This window comes from Bos grunniens, chromosome 7, assembly GCF_055505025.1.
Source record: "Bos grunniens cultivar Pamir isolate PY7600 chromosome 7, Bosgru_T2T1.0, whole genome shotgun sequence".
Classification (NCBI taxonomy): domain Eukaryota; kingdom Metazoa; phylum Chordata; class Mammalia; order Artiodactyla; family Bovidae; genus Bos; species Bos grunniens.
In genome coordinates this window covers 34,623,003-34,648,558 of record NC_141171.1, presented here as the reverse complement: position 1 = coordinate 34,648,558, position 25,556 = coordinate 34,623,003, and the positions used below count along the sequence as shown (strand labels likewise).

At 43.1% G+C, this 25,556-nt stretch overlaps 1 protein-coding gene across 5 annotated transcripts in view; it reads left to right on the top strand.

The window, feature by feature from the left end:
- Nucleotides 1-448: 448 nt before the first annotated feature.
- TNFAIP8 (TNF alpha induced protein 8) overlaps nt 449-25,556 on the top strand; it is a 144,519-nt gene continuing 119,411 nt past the window's right edge. For 2 of the 5 annotated variants that reach the window (XM_086410739.1, XM_086410737.1), the window contains exons 1-2: nt 449-519; nt 10,993-11,183. In XM_086410739.1, the coding sequence (XP_086266865.1) occupies nt 11,183 (1 nt within the window). In that variant the 5' untranslated portion in view covers nt 449-519; nt 10,993-11,182. Of the gene's footprint in view, nt 627-10,992; nt 11,184-17,607; nt 18,506-25,556 lie in introns of those variants that run through there. The other 3 variants (XM_086410738.1, XM_086410735.1, XM_086410740.1) reach the window with 2 other exon arrangements.

The window sequence follows — 25,556 nt, the reverse complement described above, 5'->3', positions numbered from 1 at the left end:
GATAATAGATAATACATGTGTACTTGTTAGGTGCCTGGCATGAGCTCACTTAAGAGACTCAATAAACTTGAGGCTGGTATCTCACTTTCATAGCTGAAGAAACCGAGGGAGCCGAAAGGTAACTTCTTCCCTGCGTATCTGCCAAGCCGGTCCTGGCTCCTTGAGCCCAAAGGTCTTGCTTTGCAGCTCAAGTCCAGCTCCTGAGCCGCTGACCAGCCCTCCTCCGCATTTCCCCGAGCCCTGGCCACTCCTTACCTCAAGTGCCAGGCCCTGCCTCTGAAGCCTGGGTTCTCCTGCCCGCCCTGTCCTGAACTCCTCCGCGCACGCTCCGCCCCCGACCTCCGGCTCCTCCTCCTCGGTCGGCTCCGCCCCAGTCTCCTAAATCCTCCTCCCGCCCCGCCCCTGGCTCTTTAGCTCTTCCTCCTGTCCCCGCCCCTTGCTTCTTTTGCCCCGCCCCTTGCTCCTTTTCTCCCTCCCCTGGCTCCGTTTCTCCCGCCGTCTCTGGCCCGCGCTCTGCTGGTGAGTCCGCGGCAGCCCGCGATCGTTCAAGCGTCTTGGCTGGTCCGCGCCGTAACCTCGCCCAGCTCGCTTCTTAGCGTCCCCGCGCCATCGGGTCCCTCTTCAGAGTAAGTGCCTCCCGGGCGCGCCGGTCCCGCAGACACCCTCACAGGATTCCCCGGCCACTGGGCTGCGGGGTGCTCCTGGGGGCACGCTTTCAGCTCACAGAGAGTTTCTGAAGTAAATGTGAGTGGGTGTGAGTGCGTGCGTCTGAGCTTGTGTGTGTGTGTGTGTGTGCAGGCGCGCACAGCTCCGGAAACTCCCCGGAGTTTTTACCCAGTTCCTGTGTCGCCGAGATAATCTGAGACCTCGGCTGGGAGCCCTTACCGACTCGAGCTGATGACCCCTTAACTTCCACCCTTCTGCCCTGAGCCGCTTACTGTTCCTTCTGCAGATGGGGGCCCCGCTACGTGTCACGCCCTCCTGGTCACAGCTCCTGCTGTCGAAAGGACCGCCCCGGTTATCAGAATGTCCCAGATTGCAGACCGAGATGCTGGCCTGAGATTGTAATCCAACCCTGCATTGTAAAATGGGCAGGGACTAGAGTTTTGCCTTGAGACCGTTCGGTGGAGACTTGCTTTGAGGAAGAAAATGTGTGTGTGTGTATGCGCGCGCGAGCTTGTGTCTTTGCGCGCTCAGCACCTGATGCAAGAACACTTGGGCGCCTTCAGAATCTGGGCGGCTGGTAGGCAAGTTCAAGACCAAGTTGACCAACAGGATTTAGGGGCCAAAAATCTTCATTGATTCAGTAACACGGCATTGCTAAAGCCAACTGACTTCCTAAAACAGCACTGGGTAGGAGGAGCAGTACCCTGAGAGAAGCAAGGGAGGAAGAAGATAGTTGGGTGCTCAATGTTGAAACAACGGAAATCCTTGAGCTACTTAAGACTGATAATTCGACCCTTCTATACATATAATTGGAGAAGGAAATGGCAACCCACTCCAGTGTTCTTGCCTGGAGAATCCCAGGGACAGCGGAGCCTGGTGGGCTGCCGTCTGTGAGGTCGCACAGAGTCGGACACGACTGAAGCGACTTAGAAGTATACATATAATTACATATATAATTTTTATTGGGGAGGTCAATACTATTTCAATATAGGGCGTATTTCTGCCCTAAAAAACATTTAATTGATAGCAGGACAGTACTCTAATCCACCTGTAAAATGATTCCCTGGTTGCTGAGGTCCCATCCAATTATAACTGTCTCTGAATTCCTCTCTATCTTGGTTTATTCTTGCCATGTTCTTGCTGTGAAAGTAGAGATGCCCATAATGTTTTCCCGCTTTCTTGATAAGACTTCATTTACGAGATGCTGGCAGGAAAATGGCATATAGAGTAGAAAGTATTCATTGAGGCGTAAGGAAAACAAAACTATATAGCTAAAGGAAATAACCAGAACAGAGCAGACTTGAAGTTGCCATTGTGCCCTTGCAAATGAAACTTAGAGCTGATAAATCACTTTAAGTGCTGCTTATCACAGCAGATATTTTTATCCTGGTTTGAATCCTGTGTTTCACAAAAGTATTTCCAGTGTTTTAACTAAGGAAACATTATGCTTTGAAATGTAAACATATGATTCCATCTGTCTTTAAGGAAAGAAATAATTATCACACTTAATTAAACACCTGGAAAGATTTACTGCCACCTTCTAATTAGATCTGTCGTGGGGAGTTAAGTCAGCAAGTTATGGTGACACAACTGGCTTTTTTGTAGATTTTTTTTGCAAGTACCAGTTCGCCCGATATGTACTACTTGGCTCTGCCACTTCTTGGCTCGGCTTTTGAGTTTATACCTGTAATTTGAATAAATAGAGTTTAGGAAAATGGAGTACCATCTACCTCCCTGTAAAGTATGGATACCTTAGACATTGAATGTTTGGTATTAAGGTTTTTGCATTAACAGAAATAAGCCTTCTAAGCCATTATATCTATCTAGATTAGCTGCTAATTTAAGAATGATCAATAAAATATTGAATATAAGAAGGTTCCCCCCCAAATGTAGTAATTCTACATGGATGATCCCTTACATTTTTTTATTTAAGGGAGACTTTAACCTTAGTGCCTTTTGTTCTGTTTAAATCTAGTGAGAAAAGGGGTGGCGTGAGCTAGAAAATATACGTATCTTTGTTGTCTCTCAGTTTTCTGTTTCTACTATGTTACTGGATATCGTCTTCCTCTGTGTAGTGAGTGTTGTGGATAGGCTATTCTGGGAGCCCTACGGAATGGCAGAAACTGAGGATGTGCACTCACACTGCAGGGCCAGGAAAGGAGCATTTTATGAGGCCTGTTCTCTGCAGTTCTTTATTCTGTTGAAATTGGAGGAAAGGGTGTGTGGAGAGAAATGATTGCATCTAAACAGTACCCATTAGGAAATGCTGTGTGGGGGGAGGAGCAGTTTCTGGGTGGTTTATGACTTAGGGAACTCCGAATAGCAAATCCTTGAAGCTGAGACTGCCTTAGTGCCAGGCACTAGAGAGACCTCGTAGTTGGTTAATTAAATTAATCCTTGACTGCTTGGATCATCCCCTTGGAATGAACACATTTCCTTCTTGGAGATTTCGTTTGTCCTCAATCAGAATTTAGCTTTGCTTCCACATCTTGCAGAAGAGTCCATTCTCCACTCCCTCTATTTTTGCATGGTACAAATTGAGGGGGTTGAGCATGGGGTGACCTCTTGGAGGCAGAGGAAGGTGGGTGATAACAGATAAAGGCCACCTGTTTTCTCATGGAGGTGGAAGGAATATTAGCGCAGCCCCAGTACCATGGACACTGACACAGGGGCCAACCTGGATAAATGGGGAAAGCTTCCCTCAGTCTGGCATTCACAGAATCGGCTCCACTGCAGAGTGTAAGAGAAGGCACTGTGTGCTGCCAGATAAACTTCTATCACCTCAACTTGCCTCATGCTGCCCACATCCTGCCTTTAATACCAAATGCACACAGTAAGAACTCAGCAAACACCAAAAAGGAGCTTTTAACACCTCAACCTTCATGTCTCCCTGTGAGAAACAGTTTACTTCCTGCTCCCCGCCCCCTCTAGTTTTGATAACTTTGGCCTAGGGGTCTGAGCCAATTGCAGTTTCTAGACTTCTGTCCATCAGTGGGTCTTCCCAATAGCTAAAAATGGATGAGTCATTAAGGGTAAAAAGAAAAAAAATCAGTGAACCTTGCTGCCAAATGTAAATGAGGTTAAGTAGTACCAGTGAATGTCAATTTGAATTCTGCATTTTGGCCTTACGAGGAGGAAATGAGCTGCCAGTAGTGGGTAGATGATTCTAGAATGAGAGGCGAGAGGTACCTTAGGGACCATCCGGCCCATGAGTCTTAGATTGCCGCGTTGGCCCTTATATAAGTTGAGAGGTACATCCCCTCTATCCAGCTTGCCAGGGCTCCATTCATTCAGGCAGCAGGTATTATTGAGCTCCTCCTGTGTGAATGGCACTGTGCAACCCTCTCATGTTCCCACCAGGGCCTGGGATCCAAGATGACTGGTGACATGTACAAAAATATTTGAACAGGTCCCTGAAGGGAAATTGATAGTGCAAAGATGGGTTCACAATTCTTCTGAGTTTCACAAAGGAAAGTAAAGGCACTTCCTTAGCACAGTAGAGGAACCATTTTCAAAATATTTTTTATTTCTCAATAAGAAGAAGCTGAAATAAACATCTTTCTTCTGATGTTTGTTTCAAATGACCAGAGGCATAATTGCAGTAAACCTGAGTCCATAGGTTTTGTTTTCTTGGTCTTGCATGTGAAGCATGGAAATTACCTGAGAAACTTGTTTTAAAGTGTCACATGCTCCACAATGATCAAACAACATCCACTCATCCTTTTAGAGAGCAGTTGCTTTTTCTCTGGAAACAAGTGTTTATGGTTCAGAACCAAGGTAGCAAAGATTCAGTGTGTGTGTGTGTATGTGTGTGTGTGTGTACTCAGTCATGTCCAACTCTTTGCAATCCAGTGGACTGTAGCACTCCAAGCTCCTCTGTCCATGGGATTTCCCAGGCAAGGATACTGGAGTGGGTTGCTATTTCCTTCTCCAGGGATTGACTCAGGGATCGAACCCTTGTCTACCTGCATCTCCTGCATTGCAGATGGATTCTTTACTTCTGAGAAACCAGAGCTAGCTGCAAAGCTGGATGGACATCACTAAGTTTGTTTTCCCAGGATTGTATTTTTTTTTTTTTTTGGCTGCCCACAAGGCTTGTGGGTTCTTAGTTCCCTGATCAGGGATCAAACCCGAGCCTTCAGCAGTCAAAGTGCAGAGTCCTAACCACTGCACCACAAGGGAATTTCCTTATTGTGCTTTTTTACATAGAACAAAATGGGTGATTGATCTCTTGCTGGTCAAACATGAAGATATTTCACTCGAGGTGACTGAGGGGTAGGCATGCAGCCATCTTCCTCACCAAAAAGAAATAAAAAAATGAGTGAGAGATCACTGGAATGGGCCTTCCGTGGGGCAACCCAAGCTAACTTATAAACACACTGGGGTTTGTTTCTTTAATAACAGAGAATGGAATTAAATCCAAATTTCCACTTGTTATCATTTCCTTAAACATTGGGAATTAAGATGACTTCTAGTTTAGTCAAAAAGTGGTTGGTTCACAGGACACTGATGGAATCAGCTGTTCATATCTCAGCTACTACTGGCTGTGTAACTTGGGATAAGCTACTTAAGCTTTGAGCCCATTGCTTTATCTAAAAAGTGGGGATATATATTTCAATTACAGAATTGTGTCACTTAAGCAGGATATTCCTCTCTTTATAGCCAGTGTGCCAAAGCAAGTGGTCAACTTTGTTGGACTGGCCAAATTACTCTCATTTCAAGATGATGGTGTTTGTACATAGTGGAGCAGAGAGGAAGAGTGGTGACTTGTACCACATGTGCTTTGAACATGAACTTTCCTTTTTTGCCTCTGATGATGCCAGAGAAGCCCAGAGAAGAACAGACATGAAGCACAGCTTCACTGATTCTTGGGCTTTCCAGGTGGCACAGTGGTAAAGAATCCACCTGCTAATGCAGGAGATATAAGAGACTTAGGTTCGATCCCTGAGTGGGGAAGATCCTCTGGAGTAGGAAATGGCAACCCACCCCAGTATACTTACCTGGAAAATCCCATGGACTAAGGAGCCTGGCGGGCTACAGTCCATAGAGTCACAAAGAGTCAGACACAACTGAGCATGCGCGCATACACGCAGTGATTCCCAGCTGCAGGACCATGTGATTATATAGGCAAATCTTGCTGCTGCTGCTGCTGAAAAGAAATGAACCAAAGCAGGGCACCTGGGTTTTATGTGTCTGGGCAGAAGAAGAGCCATGGTATCCAGTAACCCTTCCTGTACATGAGGGGCATTTTTAAAAGATTTGTTACCATTCATTTGTGAGCAATGGGTTGCCCTTTCACCTGTGGGGGCTCTTATTTGAAACAGGTAATGGATGAAACCAGATTTTCCAAGCCAGACAAGAAGTGATGTCTCTGCTGCCCTTGGTGTCTCAAAGTTGCTTCGGCTGTCCTCAGGGAAAGTTGTGAGAGTGCTCAGCTGTAGAAGGCAGGGACGCTACCTCCAGGCCTGTCCCCTGGAGCTAACTCTTCCGGGAACACAGCGCTCCGCAGGGCACACAGGACACTGTGAACATTTGAAAGGAGCCACCTGGCCAATACTCTGGTTAAGCCTGATTCTTACTCCTTCAAGCCAAATTCACCTAGTTCAAACCTTCTCCACTCCTGACTATTATTTTATTTCAGTAAATGAGTTCCCTGGGACTTCCCTGGGGTTTAGTGGTTAAGACTCTGTGCTTCCAATGAAGGGGGCACAGGTTTGATCCCTAGTCAGGGAACTGGATCCCATGTGTTATGTGATACAACCAAAAAAAAAAAAAGTGTTCCTTAAAACATGACTTATAAATGGCATCATCAACTCAATGGACATGAGTCTGAACAAACCGTGGGAAACAGGGAAGGACAGGGAAGCCTGGCGTGCTGCAGTCCATGGAGTCGCAAAGAGCTAGACACGTCCGAGTGGCTGAACAACAGCAAATAACGTGACTGTCAACCAAAGTGAAAGAGACAGAGGTTGTGTGTTTGCTTGTGGAGCCCTCACTGTCCTCATCTTTTCCCATCTCTGGCTTCCTGAGTTGTATGTAGGCTCTCTCACACACACACAGATGGGAACAAGGGAATTTTATAGAAATGCAACAAGGGAATTCCATAGAAATGCTACCGTCCTCTGAGAAAAGGTGGCGGTACAGTGTTGGCCAGAGGTTGCAAAGTTCAGAGCAAGCTTTGATAACTCAGAGCTTTAAGAAATAAATCTAATACCTGATTCCATCCCTCTGTGATCAGGAAAGAACTCCATTTCCCCTCCCCCTTCTCCTGTCTTTAAAAAGATGAAGTAGTTTTCTGGGAAATGGCTGGTGTTTGATTCAATACTATCCCCGCCCTGGAAGGGTAGAGCAGTCTAGACTCAGTGATGGAATTCTGTCTGCCTTAGTGCAGAGATAGGCCCCGGGTGACTCACCGAGTATTCCTGGGACAGGTGGTGAACTCAGACCTCTCCTGGCATTCAGCAATGGCCTCTGTGTAGCTGTTTTGCTCCTTTGCTTTTTATGGCTTGGAACACATGAAGGTTCTTGAAAAAGCAGCTGCTCTTCTTGTTAAGGTGAGAGACTCTGTGTTGATAAGGAACTTCCTGGGTCCCTGCCTGTGTGCCCTGAGTGGACTGATCTGAGGATGCGATTATCTAAGCAGCCACAGAGGTGATCTCTCAAATGAAACTTTGAATTTGTCCAACATGTTGCTCTATTTTAGGGCTCATCTGGGGCCAGAGCTCCCAACATGACTGCAAATTAGAATCATCTGGGAAGCCTGATCCAAAAGGTGCAGATTCCTGGGCCCTACCTACTGTGTTATCACAAAGTGGGGCCTGGGAATCTGCATTCCTAACAAACCTCACAGCCCTCCCACCCCATCCCCAGGGACTGATGCCCAGCCAGTTGAAAACCCCTAGCCTGGGAGAACAGTTTTAATGTCTTGGTCTCTAAAGATAATTCATTCAGCAAGTATCTGTAGGTGTTCTGTGTTTTCTGGCAGTGGAAAGTGCTAATCACTTGAAAGTAATAGAGTAGCTTTAAAGTTTAAAGATGATTGACAGGAACATGCCCCAAATGAACACCCATGTACCCATCCTAAGAAATAATGAAGTTTATACAAGTAGATCCTCATTGGGTTGAAAAATGTTGACCAACAGCCAGGTCAGGAACAAAAAATAACAACCAAAACCACTTGTGGTGTCCCGAAGATAGATTCAGGAATTGAAAGCCATGAAGCAGGGACACCAGGGAGTCTGCTCAGTGTGCATTTGTTCACAGTCTCGATTTCGAATCACTGGCAGTGCTGACCTCATCCTTTAGTGTGCTACTGACTTGATACCTTGTGTCTCTGATCACTGACGTGGGTGAGTGGGACCTGTTGGGAGGAGCCCCAGCCTCAAGACTCTTGAGTTGACAAGTGGCCTGTTTTCTCTTCCCTGAGTCTACTCCTCTGTCCAGAGGTCCTGGCACCTCCAGGAATCTATCCTGTTCTGAAGGGGTGCCCTTCTCATGTTGTAATTGGTGAGCAGTAGAAAATGGAGAACAATTTTCTTTGTAATGGTCTTGCTTGCTCTGACTTCCTCCTCCCTCTCCCCTCCTCCACTTCCTCTTCCTTTTCTTCTTCCTCCTCCTCCTTTTGCTTTATTTTGCATTTTGAGTTGTGTCAGTACTTGAGACTTTCTTCCCTATTTCTAAATTCTGGTCAGTTTTTAATTTATCATTCTAACAGCGGCCTTGAAAACTGAATCCTAATGGTCTGCTACTGATGATTGTTATTTAATTGCTCAGTTGTGACCTCTATGGACTGTAGCCAGCCAGGCTTCTCTGCCCGTGGGCTTTTCCAGGCAAGAACACTGGAGTGGCTTACCATTTCCTTCTCCAGGGGATCTTTCCAACCTAGGGATTGAACCCACATCTCCTGCACTGGTAGGCAGATTCGTTACCACTGAGCCACCAGGGAAGCCCACTACTAATGATACGTAATACAAATTTTCATAGAACCACGATTATTTCCTCTAGGTTTAAATATCTGACTAGGGACCCACAAGTATGGATAATTTGAGTCTTGCCTGAGGCTTCCTCTGTAGCCAGCCATCTTCTGGGTTTGCTGGCCCCAAGTCTAGCACACCAGGGGCTTTCCCGCCTCACAATTTGGAAAAAGGGACAGATGGAGGAGGTTGGGCAGTGACTTGCAGAGACAGACCACAGGGCAGAGAGTGAATCACCACGGTCTTCCTGGTGCATACCTGGGCTCTGAGTTCCTTATAAAACGTCCACCTGAAAGTTTACCCTTCGATCAGTCTTTCGTAAGTTCTGTTCCCTCTTGTGGTTGCCCTAGTGTTTGTATATTCATGATAGTAAATAGTATACCAGATCCCTGTAACAGTTTGCTGGGGCTATCATAACAATACACTGCAGACTGGGTGGCTTAATAGGAATTTATTCCTCACAGTTCTAGAGGCTGGAAAACCAAGATCAAGCTGTTGACAGGTATGGTTTCCCCTGAGGCTTCTCTCCTGGGTTTGAAGGTGATCACCTTCTTGTTTCTTTACATGGTCTTTCCTCAGTCTGCATGCGTCTGTGGTCTCTTTCTCTTTATAAGAACAGCATTCATATTGGATTAGAGTCCTACCCTTTTGACCTCATTTAACCTTTATTACTTTTTAAAAGGCCCTCTCTCACCCTGGGGTTAGGGCTTCACCATATGAATTTGGGGGGAAGGGGGCAGAAGTCTTATCTGTAACAATCTCTTTTGTAAAGGTGATTACAGAGAGTTCCCTGGCAGTCTAGTGATTTAGGGCAGGGCACTTTCACAGCAGTAGCCTGGGTTCAACCCTTGACTGAGGAACTAAAGTCCTGAAAGTTGTACAGAATGGCCCCCAAAAAAGGGAGGGGGTATTACAAATAATATCCTTTGTATTATTATCTGGTTTACATCTATATGTAAGTCAAACAGCATGGTAAAAAAAAGGGGGGAGGGAGGTATTCCAAATAATAGCCTTTTTGTTATTATCACATGGTTTATGTCTACAGATATAATCCTCAGAAATCATGGTTATTAGTTTTCACTTTAAACAATGATCTTTTGAAGAAATTAAAACATGGAGAAAAGTTTTTTATATTTATCTACTTATTTGAGGCTCTTCATTCTTTAGTGTAGATCCATTTTCTTCACGTAGTTTTCAATCCTTCAGCCTTGAGGAACTTCCTTTCATATTACTGCAGTCCAGAGCTGCTGGCAACCAGTTCTCTCAGGCGTCTTTGTAAACGTGCCCCTCGTGTCTGTGTGTCCAAATCTCTTCTTCTTATAAGTACAGCAGTCAGATTGCATTAGGGCCACCCGACAAGCCTCAGTGCACTTGGATTAAACTTTTTAAAGACCGTATCTCCAAATATAGACCCATTTTGAGGTAGTGGGGGTGAGAAATTCAATATATGAAAGTGCAAATCTCTCTAGTTTTAGTGGAACCACGATTTTTTCCCTCTGACCAGGGACCCACAAGTATGGATGGTTTGAGTCTTGCTTCAGCCTTCCTCTCTAGCCAGCCATCCCCCAGGTTTGCTGCCCTTGAGTCCAGCACATCGGGGGGTTTTCCAGCCTCACAATTTGGGAAAGGGTGCAGATGGAGGAGGTTGAGACAGAGACAGACCACAGGGGGCACAATTTATCCCATACCAGTTAGGATGGGCTGGGGGTGGGCGCATGATTCAGCCCATGATTAGAATGCTTTAGGCTGCAGGTAAGTGAGTGCCTAGCTAACAGTGGTTTGAGCAGTATAGACATTCAATTATCTTATGTGACAGGTACCAACCCAGAGTTGACTCAGTGCCTCAAGCAGTATCATCAGGAACCAGGTTCCATCCATCCTTCTCTTCTCCCATTCTTAGTATGCTATGTTTTTTTAAATTGCAGACCTGTGACCTCCTAGACAGAAAATAGCTTCTTCTGTGATGGGTATCACAAGTGTCTCCAAACTCATTCAAAGGCAGGAGGAGCTGGTGGATATGGGGGGAGGGATGGGCACAGAGAGGGCAGCGATAAATCTGTTCTCCTGTAGTGTCTGTCTTTTTTCTTTTTACTTAGTCATTTCTTTTTATTTGGGGGCCAGGCTGGGCCATGCTGCATAGCATGTGGGATCTTCCCTATGTGTGTGGTTTTTTTGCGTGTATGTGCTCAACTGTGTCCAACTCTTTGCAGCCCTATGGACTGTAGCCTTCCAGGCTCATCCGTCTATGGGATTTTTCAGGCAAGAATACTGGAGTGGGTTGTCATGTCTTCCTCCAGGGGATCTTCCTGACCTGGGGATCAAACCCATGTCTTCTGTGTCTCCTGCATTGCAGGTGGATTCTTTACCACTTAAGCCATCCTGACCAGAGATCAAACCCAAAGTTCCTGCATTGAAAGTGTGGAGTCTTAACCACTGGACCACCAGGGACGTCCCCATCTCTTTTCATCAGAGGATAAATCTTTCCTGAAGCCTCCTCAGGCCTCGCTGGCCAGAACTGAGTCACAGCTGCCAGAGAAACTGAAAGTAAGTAGTGGATAGTAAGGGGAAAATTTCCACTGTGGGAGGTTGGCAGTACTAATGGGAACAAGGGAGAGAGGCATGATTATTGGGCAGACAGATAATATCTGCACCAGCCCTAGGCTCCCAAGCTCTAGAAGCTCTCTAGCTAAGCCATCACTATTACTGATAATAATAATCCACGGTTTTATTAGAATTAAAATTATCCACCCAGGATGAATAGTTGGGGGGAAAAAACAAAAAACAAAGCAGAGATGTGGAAGGTATTAATCACACATATATACTTAGGCACTGCTAGTAATGACTTTTTAATGTTGTGAGTTTATAAAAATAGCACCACTTACTTTGGAGAGAGTAGGCTGCATTGAAACCCAGCAGATGTTCATCAAATAGAGAGTTCTGTATGTTTATAGAAGTGTTTACAACCCCAATCCAACAATGGTACTTTTTGAGTACTTACAATGGGGTGGGCACTGTGCTAAATGCTTTATACACATTGTTAAATTCATCTTCCTAACAGATCTATGAGAAAGGTATTGTTGTTAATCTGCGCTGAGGCTCTGGGAGGTTAAATGACCTGCCACAGATGCGTGGCTGAGCAGGGAGTCACACCCTCAGCTTCATCCCATCCTTATGTTCTGAACGGCTGCAGGATATTACCCCTCAATAAAACTGCTCCAGGCTCCTCCAGCCAGAGTCTGCGTCAGAGTTTATGTCCCATTTTATTCTTCACATTTTAAGATTGAGATAGAATTGACATTGTGGTGTTTTCAGTAGTAGAAAGATGAGCCTTGGGAGTGTGCTCGACTGATACTGACTCACCTAGTGACCTTCAACAAGCCACCTCAGTCTCCTCATCGAGGTGCAGGTGAAGACCGAGTCTGTGGGGCCATGTCCAGGCATTTAGGGTCTGTCATTCACAGACCCTTGCCATTGCAGATGATACTAAAGTCCTATGTTTATTTCAGATATAATTCACCAATGTATATCAGAGTAAGGATGTGGAAGTTCAAGATCAATGGTGCTGCACTTCCCAAGTAGAAAATAACATTTATCTCCATTTTTGTATTGGGAAGAAGTTGGACAATTTTCATAACCCAGAGGAATGTGTGTTTCATTATTGGCTTGTACAGAAGAGTGCCAGTCTGAAATGGGAAATTTGTGCTTAGGTTATAGAATCATAGTGTGAGGCAAATTCAGTAAAAGCTGGGAAAACTTTTTAAATTAATTTTTTTGTTAATTTTTGGCTGTGCTGAATCTTTTGTTGCTTTCAAAGGCTTTCTCTAGTTGCGGCGCCTGTAGGCTACTCTTTGTTGCTGTACACAGGTTTCTCACTGCCGTGACTTCTCTTGTTGAGGAGCCCGGGCTCCGAGGCATGCAGAATCTTCCCAGGCTAGAGATTGAACTTGTGTCCTCTGCATTGGGAGGTGGATTCTTATCCACTGTCCTAGGAAAACTTCTTGATGGTCATTTTCTGCACCTTGCAGAGCGCTTGACAACTGGGAGTTGGTCTTAGCAGATGCAGGGCTAAGTATGCTTCTTGTTTGGTGACTCTGATCCAGGGATGCAATGCAACTGCTGCTCCAGGTCCTGTCTGCAGAGTTCAGTCAGACCTGGGGAGCCTGTGTCTTTTCTCTTAGTCCTGAACTCACTTGCCAAAGCTGTAATAATATCTTGTGTGTGGCAGTTCACTCAAACTTCAGGATGTTTATTGTTTGGGGAAATTTTTTTTCTCATTTTTTTTAATAGACTATTGCTAATAATATGCATATAGAGCTGAGTAGGGGAGTAAGGGCTGTAAGGTTCTTGTCTAATTCTAGGAACTCAAAGCTGCCCTATGTTGGTATGCTGAATGCTACAAGTTTGAATCAAGTGATTAATCTTATTTCTGTGAGAAATCAACACCCAACAGTTATTTGCAATTCCAGTTAGGCATCCAAGAGGTTGTTTTGAACTGAGAGCACCTTTGAGATATTTTGGAGCACACTATTTGCCATACGCTTTAAAACATGATTTGAAGTGTTACAAGGCAAATTTTCATTTAACAGTATAGATGAAATCAGGGACTTCCCTGGTTGCCCAGTGGTTAAGACTGTGAGCTTCCACTACAGGGGCCACAGGTTGGATCCCTTATCCGAGAATTAAACCTCCCACATGCTATGTGGCAGGACTTAAAAAAAAAAAAAAAGAAATCATTTAATGTCACCATGAGCAGTTCATTGAGACAGAAGGCCTTCATAAGACACTGGCTCCAAGCTGATTGGCTGCTTCTCTGTTACCTTGCTCAGTTTTCTACCAGTTGGCTCTTACTGTGCTGACAAGTCTAGATTTTCTTTTTCTTTTTTTAATTTAAAAAGAAAATGTTACTTTATTGCTTTTTCTTTAAATGAAGTATAGTTGATTTATAATATTAATACAACATCAGATCAGATCAGTCGCTCAGTCGTGTCCGATTCTTTGCGACTCCATGAATCGCAGCACGCCAGACCTCCCTGTCCATCACCAACTCCCGGAGTTCACTCAGACTCACGTCCATCGAGTCAGTGATGCCATCCAGCCATAGTGATTCAATATTTTTGTAGATTATATTTCATTTAAAGTTATTATAAAATAGTAGTTATATTCCCTGTGCTATATTTATTTTGTATATAGTAATTTGTACTTCTTAATACCCTTCCCTTCATCTTTCCCTCTTCCCTCTCCTCAGTGGTAACTGCAGTTGCTAATTTGTTCTATGTATCTGTGAGTTTGTTTCTGCTTTGTTATACTCATTCATTTGTGTTATTAGATTCCACGTATAAGCAATAAATGCAATATTTATCTTTCTTTGTCTGACTTGTCTTACTAAGAATAATACTCAGTTCCTTCCATGTTGTTAAACTGGTAAAAAAAAATTTTTTTATGACTGAGTAATATTCTATGTGTATATAAATGCACACCAGTTCTTCATCCACTGGTCTGTCAGTGAGCACTGAGGTTGCTTCCATGTCCATGGGATTCTCCAGGCAAGAATACTGGAATGGGCTGCCATTCCCTCCTCCAGGGGATCTTTCTGCTCCAGGATCGAACCCATGTCTCTTAGGTCTCCTGCCTTGGCAGACCATTGTTTATCACTGGTTCCACCTGGGAAGCCCTGCATCACATGGTAGTTCCATTTTTAGTTTTTTGAGGAATCCCCATACTGTTTTCCATAGTGGCTGCAGCAACTTGCATTCCCATAACAGGGCGTAAGGCTTTCCTTTTCCTCCACATTCTTGCCAGGATTTGGTATTTGTGGTCTCTTTGGCGATGACCATTTTAACAGGTGTGCGGTGATAGCTCACTACGGTTTTGATTTGTATTTCTCTGATGAGTAGCGACATTGAGCATCTTTTCATGTGCCTATGGGCCATCTGTATGTCTTCTCTGGACAAATGTCTATTCAGATCGTCTGCCCATTTTTTGATTGGGTTTTTGTTTTTTTGATATTGAGTTATATGAGCAGTTTGCATATTTTGGATATTAACCTGTTATATAGGTCACATCATTTGCAAATATTTTCTCTCATTCAGCAGGCTGTCTTTTAGTTTTGAAGATGGTTTCTAGACCCCACTTTTTATTAGTTTAATTAGACCTCATTTGTTTATTTTTTTGATTTTGTTTCCTTTGCCTTAGGAAATAGATCCAAAAAAAGATTGCTACAATTTATGTCAAAGACTACTTTTGTTTCCTTCTAGGAGTTTTATGGTTTCCACTCTTAGGTTTATATCTTTAGTCCACTTTGAGTGTTTTTTAATATGATATGGAGGAAATGTTAGATTTTCTTAATACTTTTAAAACCTTTTTATTGTAAAATAAAGCACAAATAACAAAAAAAAAGAAAACTCATGTAACAAATTAATACCTTAGTGAATTATTATAAGATACTCATACAACTGTCACTCAGATCAAGAAATAGAACTTTGCCAACTTCCCCAAAAGTGCCTTTAAATACCCACCCTAATCACATTTGCCTTCATCCCTCCAAAAGTAAATGCTATCCTAACCTTTACAGTAATCACTTCCTTGCATCTCTTTATGGTTTTATCACACAAGTGAGCAGCCTTATACACTGCAGTTTAGTCTTGCCTGTTTTTAAAAAAATGTGTGTCTTTTAAGTCTCTTATTTATTTTTGTTTGTGCTGGTCTTTTCTCTAGCTGCAATGAGCAGGGGCTGCTCTCTAGTTGCGGTGCATGGGTTTCTCGTTGCTGTGGGTTCTCTTGTTCCAGAGCACAGGTTCTAGGGTGTGTGGCCTTCCGGAGTTCTGGCTCTCAGGCTCTAGAGCACAAGCTCAGTAGTTGTGGAGCACGGGATTAGTTTCTCCGAGGCATGTGGGGTCTTCCTAGACCAGGGGTCAAACTTAAATCCGCTGCATTGGCAGGCAGGCTCTTAATCACTGTACCACAGAGAAGTCTCTTTTAATCTATAGATTTCTTTAACATCCTCCCTCACTTAAAAGAATTTTTTTGTTGTTGTTTAAGGATCTGGACTATTGGATGTGTAGAGATTTTTTTGTTTTTGTTTAGCATTTATTTTTCTTTATTTGACTGCACCAGGTCTTAGTTTTGTGGCACATGGGATCTTCAATCTTTGTTGCAGCATGCAGGATCTTTAGTTGAGGCATATGAACTCTTAGCTGTGGCATGTGGGATCTACTTCCCTGACCAGGTATTGAGCCCAAGCCCCACCCCCTTCCCCCCACATTGGAAGCGTGGAGTCTTAGCCACTGGACCAAAAGGGATGTCCTTCCCACAATCTTATTAACAAGTGCCCTCCTGGCACACTTCAGGCTATGCCTTTGCCCTCTATTTCCTTTGTCTGGATCCAGAGGATTGATCAGACTCAGGTTTGATTCTCTTGCCCAGATTAGAGGTGCCGTTGGATTCTTTCACTGGAAGGCACACGACATCTGATTTTTCCACTCTTCTTTTGATCCTTAATGTCTTGACCTATTAATTCTCTGGAGATTGCAAAATAGTGATATTCTCATTCTACCATTTTGCTTTACTTTATTAGCTGGAATAATTTTATAAAGATTGATATCCCTTCAATCTGTTATTTGATTATACAGTGTGCAGCTTACATAGGGGAAAAAAACAGGATAAATGCTCAGTTTTTTCCTTTGACTTATTCAGTTCCTGAGAATTAATTGGTTTCCTGTCATTCTCAGGAGGTGACCAATTAGGGTGTTTTTTAAAATTACCATGATCATGGGATTAAAAATACTTAATAAGGCTCAAATTGTCCCATCTTTGACTAGTGGGAACTTCTTCAACTTGGCTCCTGAGTCCTTCTGACCTGATCTTCAGTTCAGTTCAGTTCAGTCGCTCAGTCATGTCTGACTCTTTGTGACCCCACGGATTGCAGCACGCCAGGCCTTCTTGTCCATCACCAATGCCTGGAGTTCACTCAAAGTCATGTCCATCGAGTCGGTGATGCCATCCAACCATCTCATCCTCTGTTGTCCCCTTTTTCTCCTGCCCCCAATCCCTCCCAGCATCAGAGTCTTTTCCAATGAGTCAGCTCTTCACATGAAGTGGCCAAAGTACTGGAGTTTCAGCTTTAGCATCATTCTTTCCAAAGAACACCCAGGGCTGATCTCCTTTAGAATGGACTGGTTGGATCTCCTTGCTGTCCAAGGGACTCTCAAGAGTCTTCTCCAACACCACAGTTCAAAAGCATCAATTCTTTGGCACTCAGCCTTCTTCACAGTCCAACTCTCGCATCCATACATGACCACTGGAAAAACCATAGCCTTGACTAGATGGACCTTTGTTGGCAAAGTAATGTCTCTGCTTTTCAATATGCTGTCTAGTTTGCCTTCCATAATATCTAGTCTTAAGGTGATCCAGGATTGTCTTCTACATTTTTTGCCTAGACTTGGGTTCAACTGTTTCTTCAAGAGACTCTGGTTTCTTTTAATGAGAATGATATTTTAGAACCATAACCACTCACTGGAATGGGTCATTGTTTGTAGGTTCTTTCATTGGTCAGAGCTGAGAAAATACATATGCATTTACATACAAACATATATACACATATAAAGATGAAATACTTTGTGAGTTCATATTGATATTTCCAGCTCCAAGTCAAGACTGTGGGGTTTTGTTTAATCTTTTCTATGTTGCAGTTGTATTTGCTTTCTTTCATACTTACAGTCTTTGCTTTTTAGTCCCAAGGGAGATAGAATATCCTTTAATTACCCATTTATTATCCTATATTACACATACATCAGTCTCCAAATAATCAGCTATGATTAATGAAAACAGTAAAAGTAATATATTTGGCATGTCCCTACTCATTCTTCCCCAATTTTGTAAATGGTTGTACTATGTCTACACTGTCAGATAATATAGCCATTATATACTAAAATAGATCCCTTTCAGTGCTCATTCAGTCATATCTCTACAGGTAACTATATATGTCATGCTTATCATCAATCCTCATATCACAATCTCTACAAATTTTGATTGAAGCGGTTTCTCTAGTGGATTCCTTAGGTAAGGCTCATGGGAATAGTATTCTGTAATTTCTTTTTTCCTCCTAATTTCTTGATAAAATCGTGACCTTTATATTAAAAGTCATTTTTGCTGGGTATAATCTACTTGGCTCACATTTTCTTTCCTTGAGAATCTTAAATATGTTACTCCACTGTCTTTGGACAAAGTATCATTGTCAAAAGTCTGATGATGATGATAATTTAATTTAAATAGCCTCTATAGGTTGCTTTTGAGAGCATCTACTACACATCTTTCCCCTTTAATCTGCTATCTGTCTAGCCTTCCAGCACAGTGGTTAGTGAGCTAGTATGTTACCAAGTCCAAGTTTATGACTTGGAAAACCCTGGTGCCAAACAATCTCTCCCTCTCATTAACCTAAAATGATGAGCCACTTGCTCCCAGTAACTATGGCTTTTTATTTTTGTAACCTCAACTGTACCTTGTAATGGATAAAGAGCACTAAATATATCCTTTTTCAAGAAATAAATGAATTGGAAAGCTGTGTTTTTTCCCCTTTCCTTTAGCCTGTTCAGAACTGCCCTGCCCCTTTGGCTCTTTTCCTCCAATCAGGTGCACCCTTGCCTCAGACTCAGCTGTGCTCACCATGGAGGCCCTTCTCTGAGCAGGTCTGTGAGCGCTGCACCTGTGGGCGGGACCTTGTCCCTGACCTCCCTGCATCAAGTTGTTACACCGTGTTCTCATGATACTGCTTTCTCAAGATGAGCACTAGGAACCCCTGGCTCACAGAGTGTTGGCTCCACACCAGACACCACCATGGTCCCCACGCCTGCGTACGTGCCCTCCCCACGGTCAGTACTTTGTTTCTCACTGTGAGTGTTATGGCCCGGGCCCCTGCATCTCTGAGGGTGCCTGACCTTTCCTTTCCTGGCTGGCCTTTTTCCTCTTCCCTTTTTGATCACCAGAACCAATGGCAGGACATTATAATGGGAGCCCTCGCCCAGACATGATCCCTGATTTTCTTATACACAAACACACTCTTTAGTTTTTGAAATGGAAATGCCAGTTGGTCAGCATTGATACCACCTTGGCCAAAGCCCCTGCTGCTTGCTTCTTTATTCCCTGGGTCAGCCACACATTCTGTTTATCAGTTGAGTTTATGGCCTTTGACCTCTGTTACCTCGTAATTCTCTGAGTACTGTCATATGGGTATGACCTTGCCCGATTTTAGACTTGACCTGTACTATGGTCCAGAGATGTCCCTGCCCTGGCTCTCCTTGTCAGGTTCTGGCCTGTGGTTGTGCTTTTTTTTTTCCTTTCTTTTTTCTGGAGAACCTCCAGGGTCTCCTGCACTGCAGGCAGATTCTTTACCAACTGAGCTATGAGGGAAGTCCTGGAGTATCTCAGATCCATGTAATTTAAAAAAGAAAAAAAAAAAAAAAAAAGAGCATTGTGGTACATGGCTTTTAAAAACCTGCACCTGCATTTTTTTTTTTCTTGTGATGAGAGCTTTGAAGATTTATGTGCTTGGCAACTTCCAAATATATACTACAATGTGCTCAATTGCTCAGTTGTGTCCAACTCTTTTCGACCCTTTGGACTATAGCCCACCAGACTTCTCTGTCCATGGGATTCTTCAGGCAAGAATGCTAGAGTAGGTTGCCATTTCCTCCTCCAGGGGATCTTTCCAACCCAGGGATCAAAACTGAATTTATTTACAGGGCAAAAATGGAGAAACAGACATAGAGAATAGATTTATGGACATGGGGAGATGGGAGGGGAGGGTGAGATATATGGAAAGAGCAACATGGAAACCTACATTACCATATGTAAAATAGCCAATGGGAATTTGCTATATGGCTCAGGAAACTCAAACAGGGGCACTGTATCAACCTAGAGGGATGGGAGGGGGAGGGAGTTGGGAGGGAGTTTCGAAAGGGAGGGGATGTATGTATAGCTATGGCTGATCCATGTTGAGGTTTGACAGAAAACAGCAAAATTCTTTAAAATAATTATCCTTCAATAAAAAAATAATTAATTAAAAAAAATCAAGTCCTTCATTGTAGGCAGATTCTTTACTGCTGAGCCATTGAGGAAGACCACATACTACAATATTATTGACTATAGTCACCATGTTGTACATTATATCCCCGTGACTTGTTTATTTTATAACTGGACATTTGTACCTCTTGACCCCCTACCCCCTTTATCCATTTTGTCCACCCCCCACAACCCTCCTCCCACCTGGCGACTCCATTCCGTTCTCTATATCTGTGAGTTTAGTTTTATTCTGTTTGTTCATTTGTTTTGTTTCTTACATTCCACATATAAATGAAATCATATAGTATTTGTTTTTCTTTGACCTGTTTCACTGAGCATAATGCCCTCAGGATCCATCATGTTGTCACAAAGAGCAAGATTTCATTCTCTTATGACTGAGTAATATTCCATTATAAGGCTTCTCTGGTGGTTCAGTGGTCAAGAATCCACCTGCCAATGTAGGAGACACTGGTTTGATCCCTGAGTCAGGAAGATCCCCTGGAGAAGGAAATGGCAACCCACTCCAGTATTCTTGCCTGCGAAATCCCATGGACAGAGGAGCCTGGTGGGCTACAGTCCATGAGATCACAAAGGAGTAGGATACTACTTAGCAACTAAACAACAACAACTATTCCATTATATCTATATATATATATATCTTCTTTATCCATTTGCTGTCAGTGGATGTGGTTGTTTCCATATATTGGTTATAGTAAATGATGTTGCAGTGAATACAGTGGTGCATATATCTTTCTGAATTAGTGTTTTCACTTTCTTCAAATAAATAGCCAGAGAGGAATGGCTGGGTCATATGGTGGTTCTGTATTTATTTGAGGAACTGCCTTGCTGTTTTCCACAGTGGCTGCACCAACCCAGATCTAGTGTTTCAAGTCTCAGTTGAGACAGACCTTGGAATGAGTCTATTGCTCCAAGGAATCTCCATAGGTAAATATGAACTTGTATAAAAACGTAGCTATTTTTTATTCCTCTTTTGTTAATTTAGCAGAAATCCTGCTGAAGGCTTTTTCTTCTTTTTCTATGCCCAGCTATGTGTGTTTTTGTCTTTGGCCTCTGGTTGGCTCCTGGTAAACCAGCTCTGGTGGTAGACCCTCAGTATTCATCAAGCATTTACTATGTGCCAGGCATTGCACTAGGCTCAATAAATGTTGAGCCTCTACCAAATCCTCAGTTCTATTGTTATTTCCATCTTAAAGATGAGGAAACTGAGACCATGAGAGTTTAAATCCTTACCCAAGGCCAAAACCAAAGCTGATATTCACATCCTTTGGTTCTTAACCATATTGCTGTACTTCCTCATGAAGAAATATAGGCTCAGCAAGGACCTTCTATATAGCACAGGGAACTATATTCAAATATCTTATAATAGCATATAATGGAAAAGAATCTGAAAAAAGCATATATATACATGTATGCTGCTGCTGCTGCTAAGTCACTTCAGTCGTGTCCGACTCTGTGTGACCCCATAGATGGCAGCCCACCAGGCTCCCCGGCCCCTGGGATTCTCCAGGCAAGAACACTGGAGTGGGTTGCCATTTCCTTCTCCAATGCATGAAAGGGAAAAGTGAAAGTGAAGTCACGACTGAGTCAATTTGCTGTAACCTGAAACAGTGTTAATCGCCTATGGGTCAATTAAAAAAAAAAAAAAATGAAAGAAACACAGGCTTTACCGAGGAAGCTTGTAGGTCTTGCCCAAGATCGGTAACCTTGCTGGGCTCCAGGGGTTGGAAGGTGGAGCTGATGGCTCTATGATGTTTAGTTCTTGAACAGACTTCTGTCAGAGCTATTCAACACCCTTGATTTAGGCTGTGCAGCATGAGTGGGAAGGGAGTGGGGAGTAACAGAAATATGGCTCCAGAGTCTCACAGCATGGGGTAGTCCCAGGTTTGAAAATCCATTATGAGACCTGCAGACAACCTGAGCACTGCTTGTCTTGCTGATAACAGGTCAGTGGTGTTAGCAGCACCTGCTTGTTAACACAAGGGGTTGGAGAAGGAAGGTGACACTTCAGTGTGTCAGTATTGACAGTTGGTAGACATTCTAGTAGTGAATTTGGTGGAGAAAGGGTTTTAAATTATCTAAAATAAGATTTGTCTGTGCTATCTCTACAGATGTTCTCATTTTTTTTTAAAGCGTGATTGCGTCTGTCCAGGGAAATATTATAGACACATTTTGCTTATGTGATATTTTTGAAATGATTTAGCAGAGGATGCAGATATTTTGGGGCTTCTCAGGTGGTGCTAGTGGTAAAGAACCTGCCTACCAGTGCAGGTAGATGTAAGAGACATGGGTTCGATCCCTGGGTTGGGAAGACTCCCCTGGAGGAGGGCACAGCAACTCACTCCAATGTTTTTGCCTGGAGAATCCCATGGACAGAGGAGCCTGACACGCTACTATAGGATCACAAAGAGTCAGACACGACTGAAGCAACTTAGCACACAAATGTTTTTTGGTACTGTATAATGGAGAAGGCTCTAGATAGGTGTGTGGAAGGTGGGCTGTGTGGTGACCTGCTAGGTGAGTTTGCTGAGACAGTCGTCCCTCTGGGTCATAATCACCACATCTGAGAAATGTCAGGTATAGACTGGATAATCTCTAATCCCTTCAGCTCTGAAATTCTGTGATTCTGATTGTTGATTGTTGTCATCTGAATTTTTCATTGCCATTTTAATCACGGAAACCAAGCCACTTGTAGAGCAGGAAGATAGAGCCCTGGATTTCTCCTGAAGGAATGCCACCCTGCCTCAACGTGGAATGAGAAATTCCATACCAGAGGCTCAGGGTGGAAAGCTAGAACTCTGGCCCTAAGTCTTTCCTGTAGGCTCCAGCACTAAAATGAGATATTCCTGTGGGTAAATTTATTTTTAGGTTATCTTTGTGTTCCCCTTCATTGCTAAGCTATGTGACTGCTAACTATATGAATATCTGAGGAAATTTGCTAAATTATGTCTTACACCAGAGAGCCCATCTGTGACTATCCAAGAAACTGATACAAGTGACCACAAGTGAATTTGGTTTGAGACTAAAAGAGTTTATTGCAGTGTTGTATTTAAGAATAAACAAAATGAAAACTTTAAACAACTTAAATATGCACAAACAGCTTATATACATTACAGTACTTCCATGACATGAAACATTATGCAACTTTAGAACAAGGTTGGTCTGTGTGTACTGACGTGGAAAGATCTCTAGGACAGATTAAATAGAAAGCAAAATAATGATCTCATTATGTTTTTAAAAAGGCATATTATGTGTCTAAGAGTGCATAAGCTTTTTCAAAGAATGAACAATACACTATTAATAGTGGAATTTGGATTTGAAGGAGAAAAAGGAGTTTAACTTCATTTTATACCTTCTATTGTTCTTAAATTTCATAATAAAAATACATTTGGTAAAGGAGAGAATTTAGATTTCAGTTGAGTTTTTGAGGCAGTCTAATATTTCCTTTAGTGTTAGTTGCTCAGTCGTGTCTGACTCTTTGCAACCCCATGAACTGTAGCCTGTCAGGCTCCTCTGTCCATGGGATTCTCCAGGCAAGAATACTGGAGTGGATAGCCATTTCCTTCTCCAGGGGATCTTCCAGACCCAGTGACTGAACCTAGGTCTCCCTCACTGCAGGCAGACTCTACCATCTGAGCCACCAGGGAAGCCCAGTACTTTCTTAGTAAACAAAGTATACTGAGCAAAGCAAGGTGCTGTCAGTAAACACTAGTCTCCCAGTATTAGGTAACCCCCTACCTCCCCAGCCTTTACTGTCCTCTTCTTAACACACAGCTCTCAGATTACACATCCTCTAACCCCAAATTGTCAGTGGCTCCCATTGTCTGTCTTAAACAAGTCTTAAAAGTGCATTATTGTGGACCAGCGGCTCATGGGCCTCCTGGTTCATCATCCATGCATTCGGCAGTATTTGTCGAGGACCTGCTGGGAACAGGACACAATGCTAGTTCCAGGATGTGTAGGTGATGGGTGTGCTTTTCAGAAACTGTATATGACTTCTTGGAGCCTCAATCTTCTCACTTGTAAAACAAATTGTTGGGATTAAATAGAAAAGCAAATTCAAGACTCTTTGCCCAGGCCCCAAAGGACAATATTTGCTTGCTTGCCTCACCCTTCTCTCTGTATTGAAGGCCAAGTCTGATCCCTACTACTTTTCTGCATGTTTCCTTTGGTTCCCATTTCTAAACTGTACGTTGTTGTAGCACACAACCCACTATTCCTGCTTTCATTTTTGCTGGTTATATCCCCCTTGCGTGCGTGCCCATCACTTCTCTTTCCTGGGCAAAGACTATCCTTCAGGATCTGGTTCATATGTTGCCTCCTTTATGCAACTTTTCCTGGTCCTGTTCTTTAACAGGAAAAGAGTCCAAGAGTAATGTCTTCCTCTTAAGAATTTGAATAGCTCATTCTGGTCTCCCTATCTTTATGTCCTTTATATTATCACTTATGACACTGCACCTTAATTGGCAGCTGTCTGCCCCCTACTAAATATCTTTCCTGAGGGCAGTAACTAAGTTTTGTTCATGTCTAGAAGTCAGCTGTCAGAGAAGGCAATGGCACCCCACTCCAGTACTCTTGCCTGGAAAATCCCATGGATGGAGGAGCCTGGTGGGCTGCAGTCCATGGGGTCGATAAGAGTCGGACACAACTGAGTGACTGACTTTCACTTTTGACTTTCATGCATTGGAGAAGGAAATGGCAACCCACTCCAGTGTTCTTGGCTGGAGAATCCCAGGGACGGGGGAGCCTGGTGGGCTTCCGTCTATGGGGTCACACAGAGTCGGACACGACTGAAGCAACTTAGCAGCAGCAGCAGCAGAAGTCATCTGTGTCTCCATGTTCTCAGGAAATATGAATGACTTCATTTTTATGATTACCCAAATATAATTTTTACTTTTCTTTAAAAGATTGGTGATGGTTTAGTTGCTAAGTCATGTCCGACTCTTAGAACACCGTGGACTGTAGCCTGCCATGCTTCTCTGTCCACAGGATTCTCCAGGCAAGAATACTGGAGTGGGTTGCCATTTCCTTCTCCAGGGGATCTTCCCGACCCAGAAATAAACCCCTGGTCTCCTGCACTGCAGGTAGATTCTGTATTGACTGAGCTATGAGGGAAGCCCATTTAAAGAATAGTATGAAACTAAAAATGAGGACATGTTCTTGAAATCCACTACCAACAGCAGGTTAGACAGAGTTTCTTTCCCCCTTCCGGGATTAATCTTGGAAATTGTGGAGTTGCTATTGCTGAAGAATATTCAGGAAAGGAGAGACCTCTGTCTAGGGTGGTCCAGGCAGTCACTGCCTTTGAGTAACTGGCTCATAAGATCTTGTCTGATAAGGTCAGATCTTATCCTGATAATTTTAAAAAGCAAACAAACTATACCCACTATAAGACAACTCCTAGCAGAAATAAAGGAGATGAGAAAGAAAAAAAACTTAGGTTTCAGATGCGTGTGAGAAAACGTTTCATTTTTCATATTTCTTTCCATCCTTATCCTTAGTTATACAGTATAGCTATGACCATAGCATATACACAGTTTAATGTTCTGCTTTTCTCTTAACATGATTTCCTACACAGTTTCCTATGTTTTTATGGACATTTTGACTGTTTTCTCAGTGAAAGGATTGGAGTTCAACTGATACCTTTCTTGAGTAAGAAATGGAGACACTAAAGCAAAGATGTAGCCTGAGGAAATTGTGTATTTTTAAAAGATGTGATCTTATTCTGATACTGCTGAGATATACTGGAGCACAAATATTATCAAATATCAAATCTTGCAGCACAGTAAATGAGATTAAGACCATGAGCCACTTTAAAATGTTTTATCAAATGGAAATACAGCA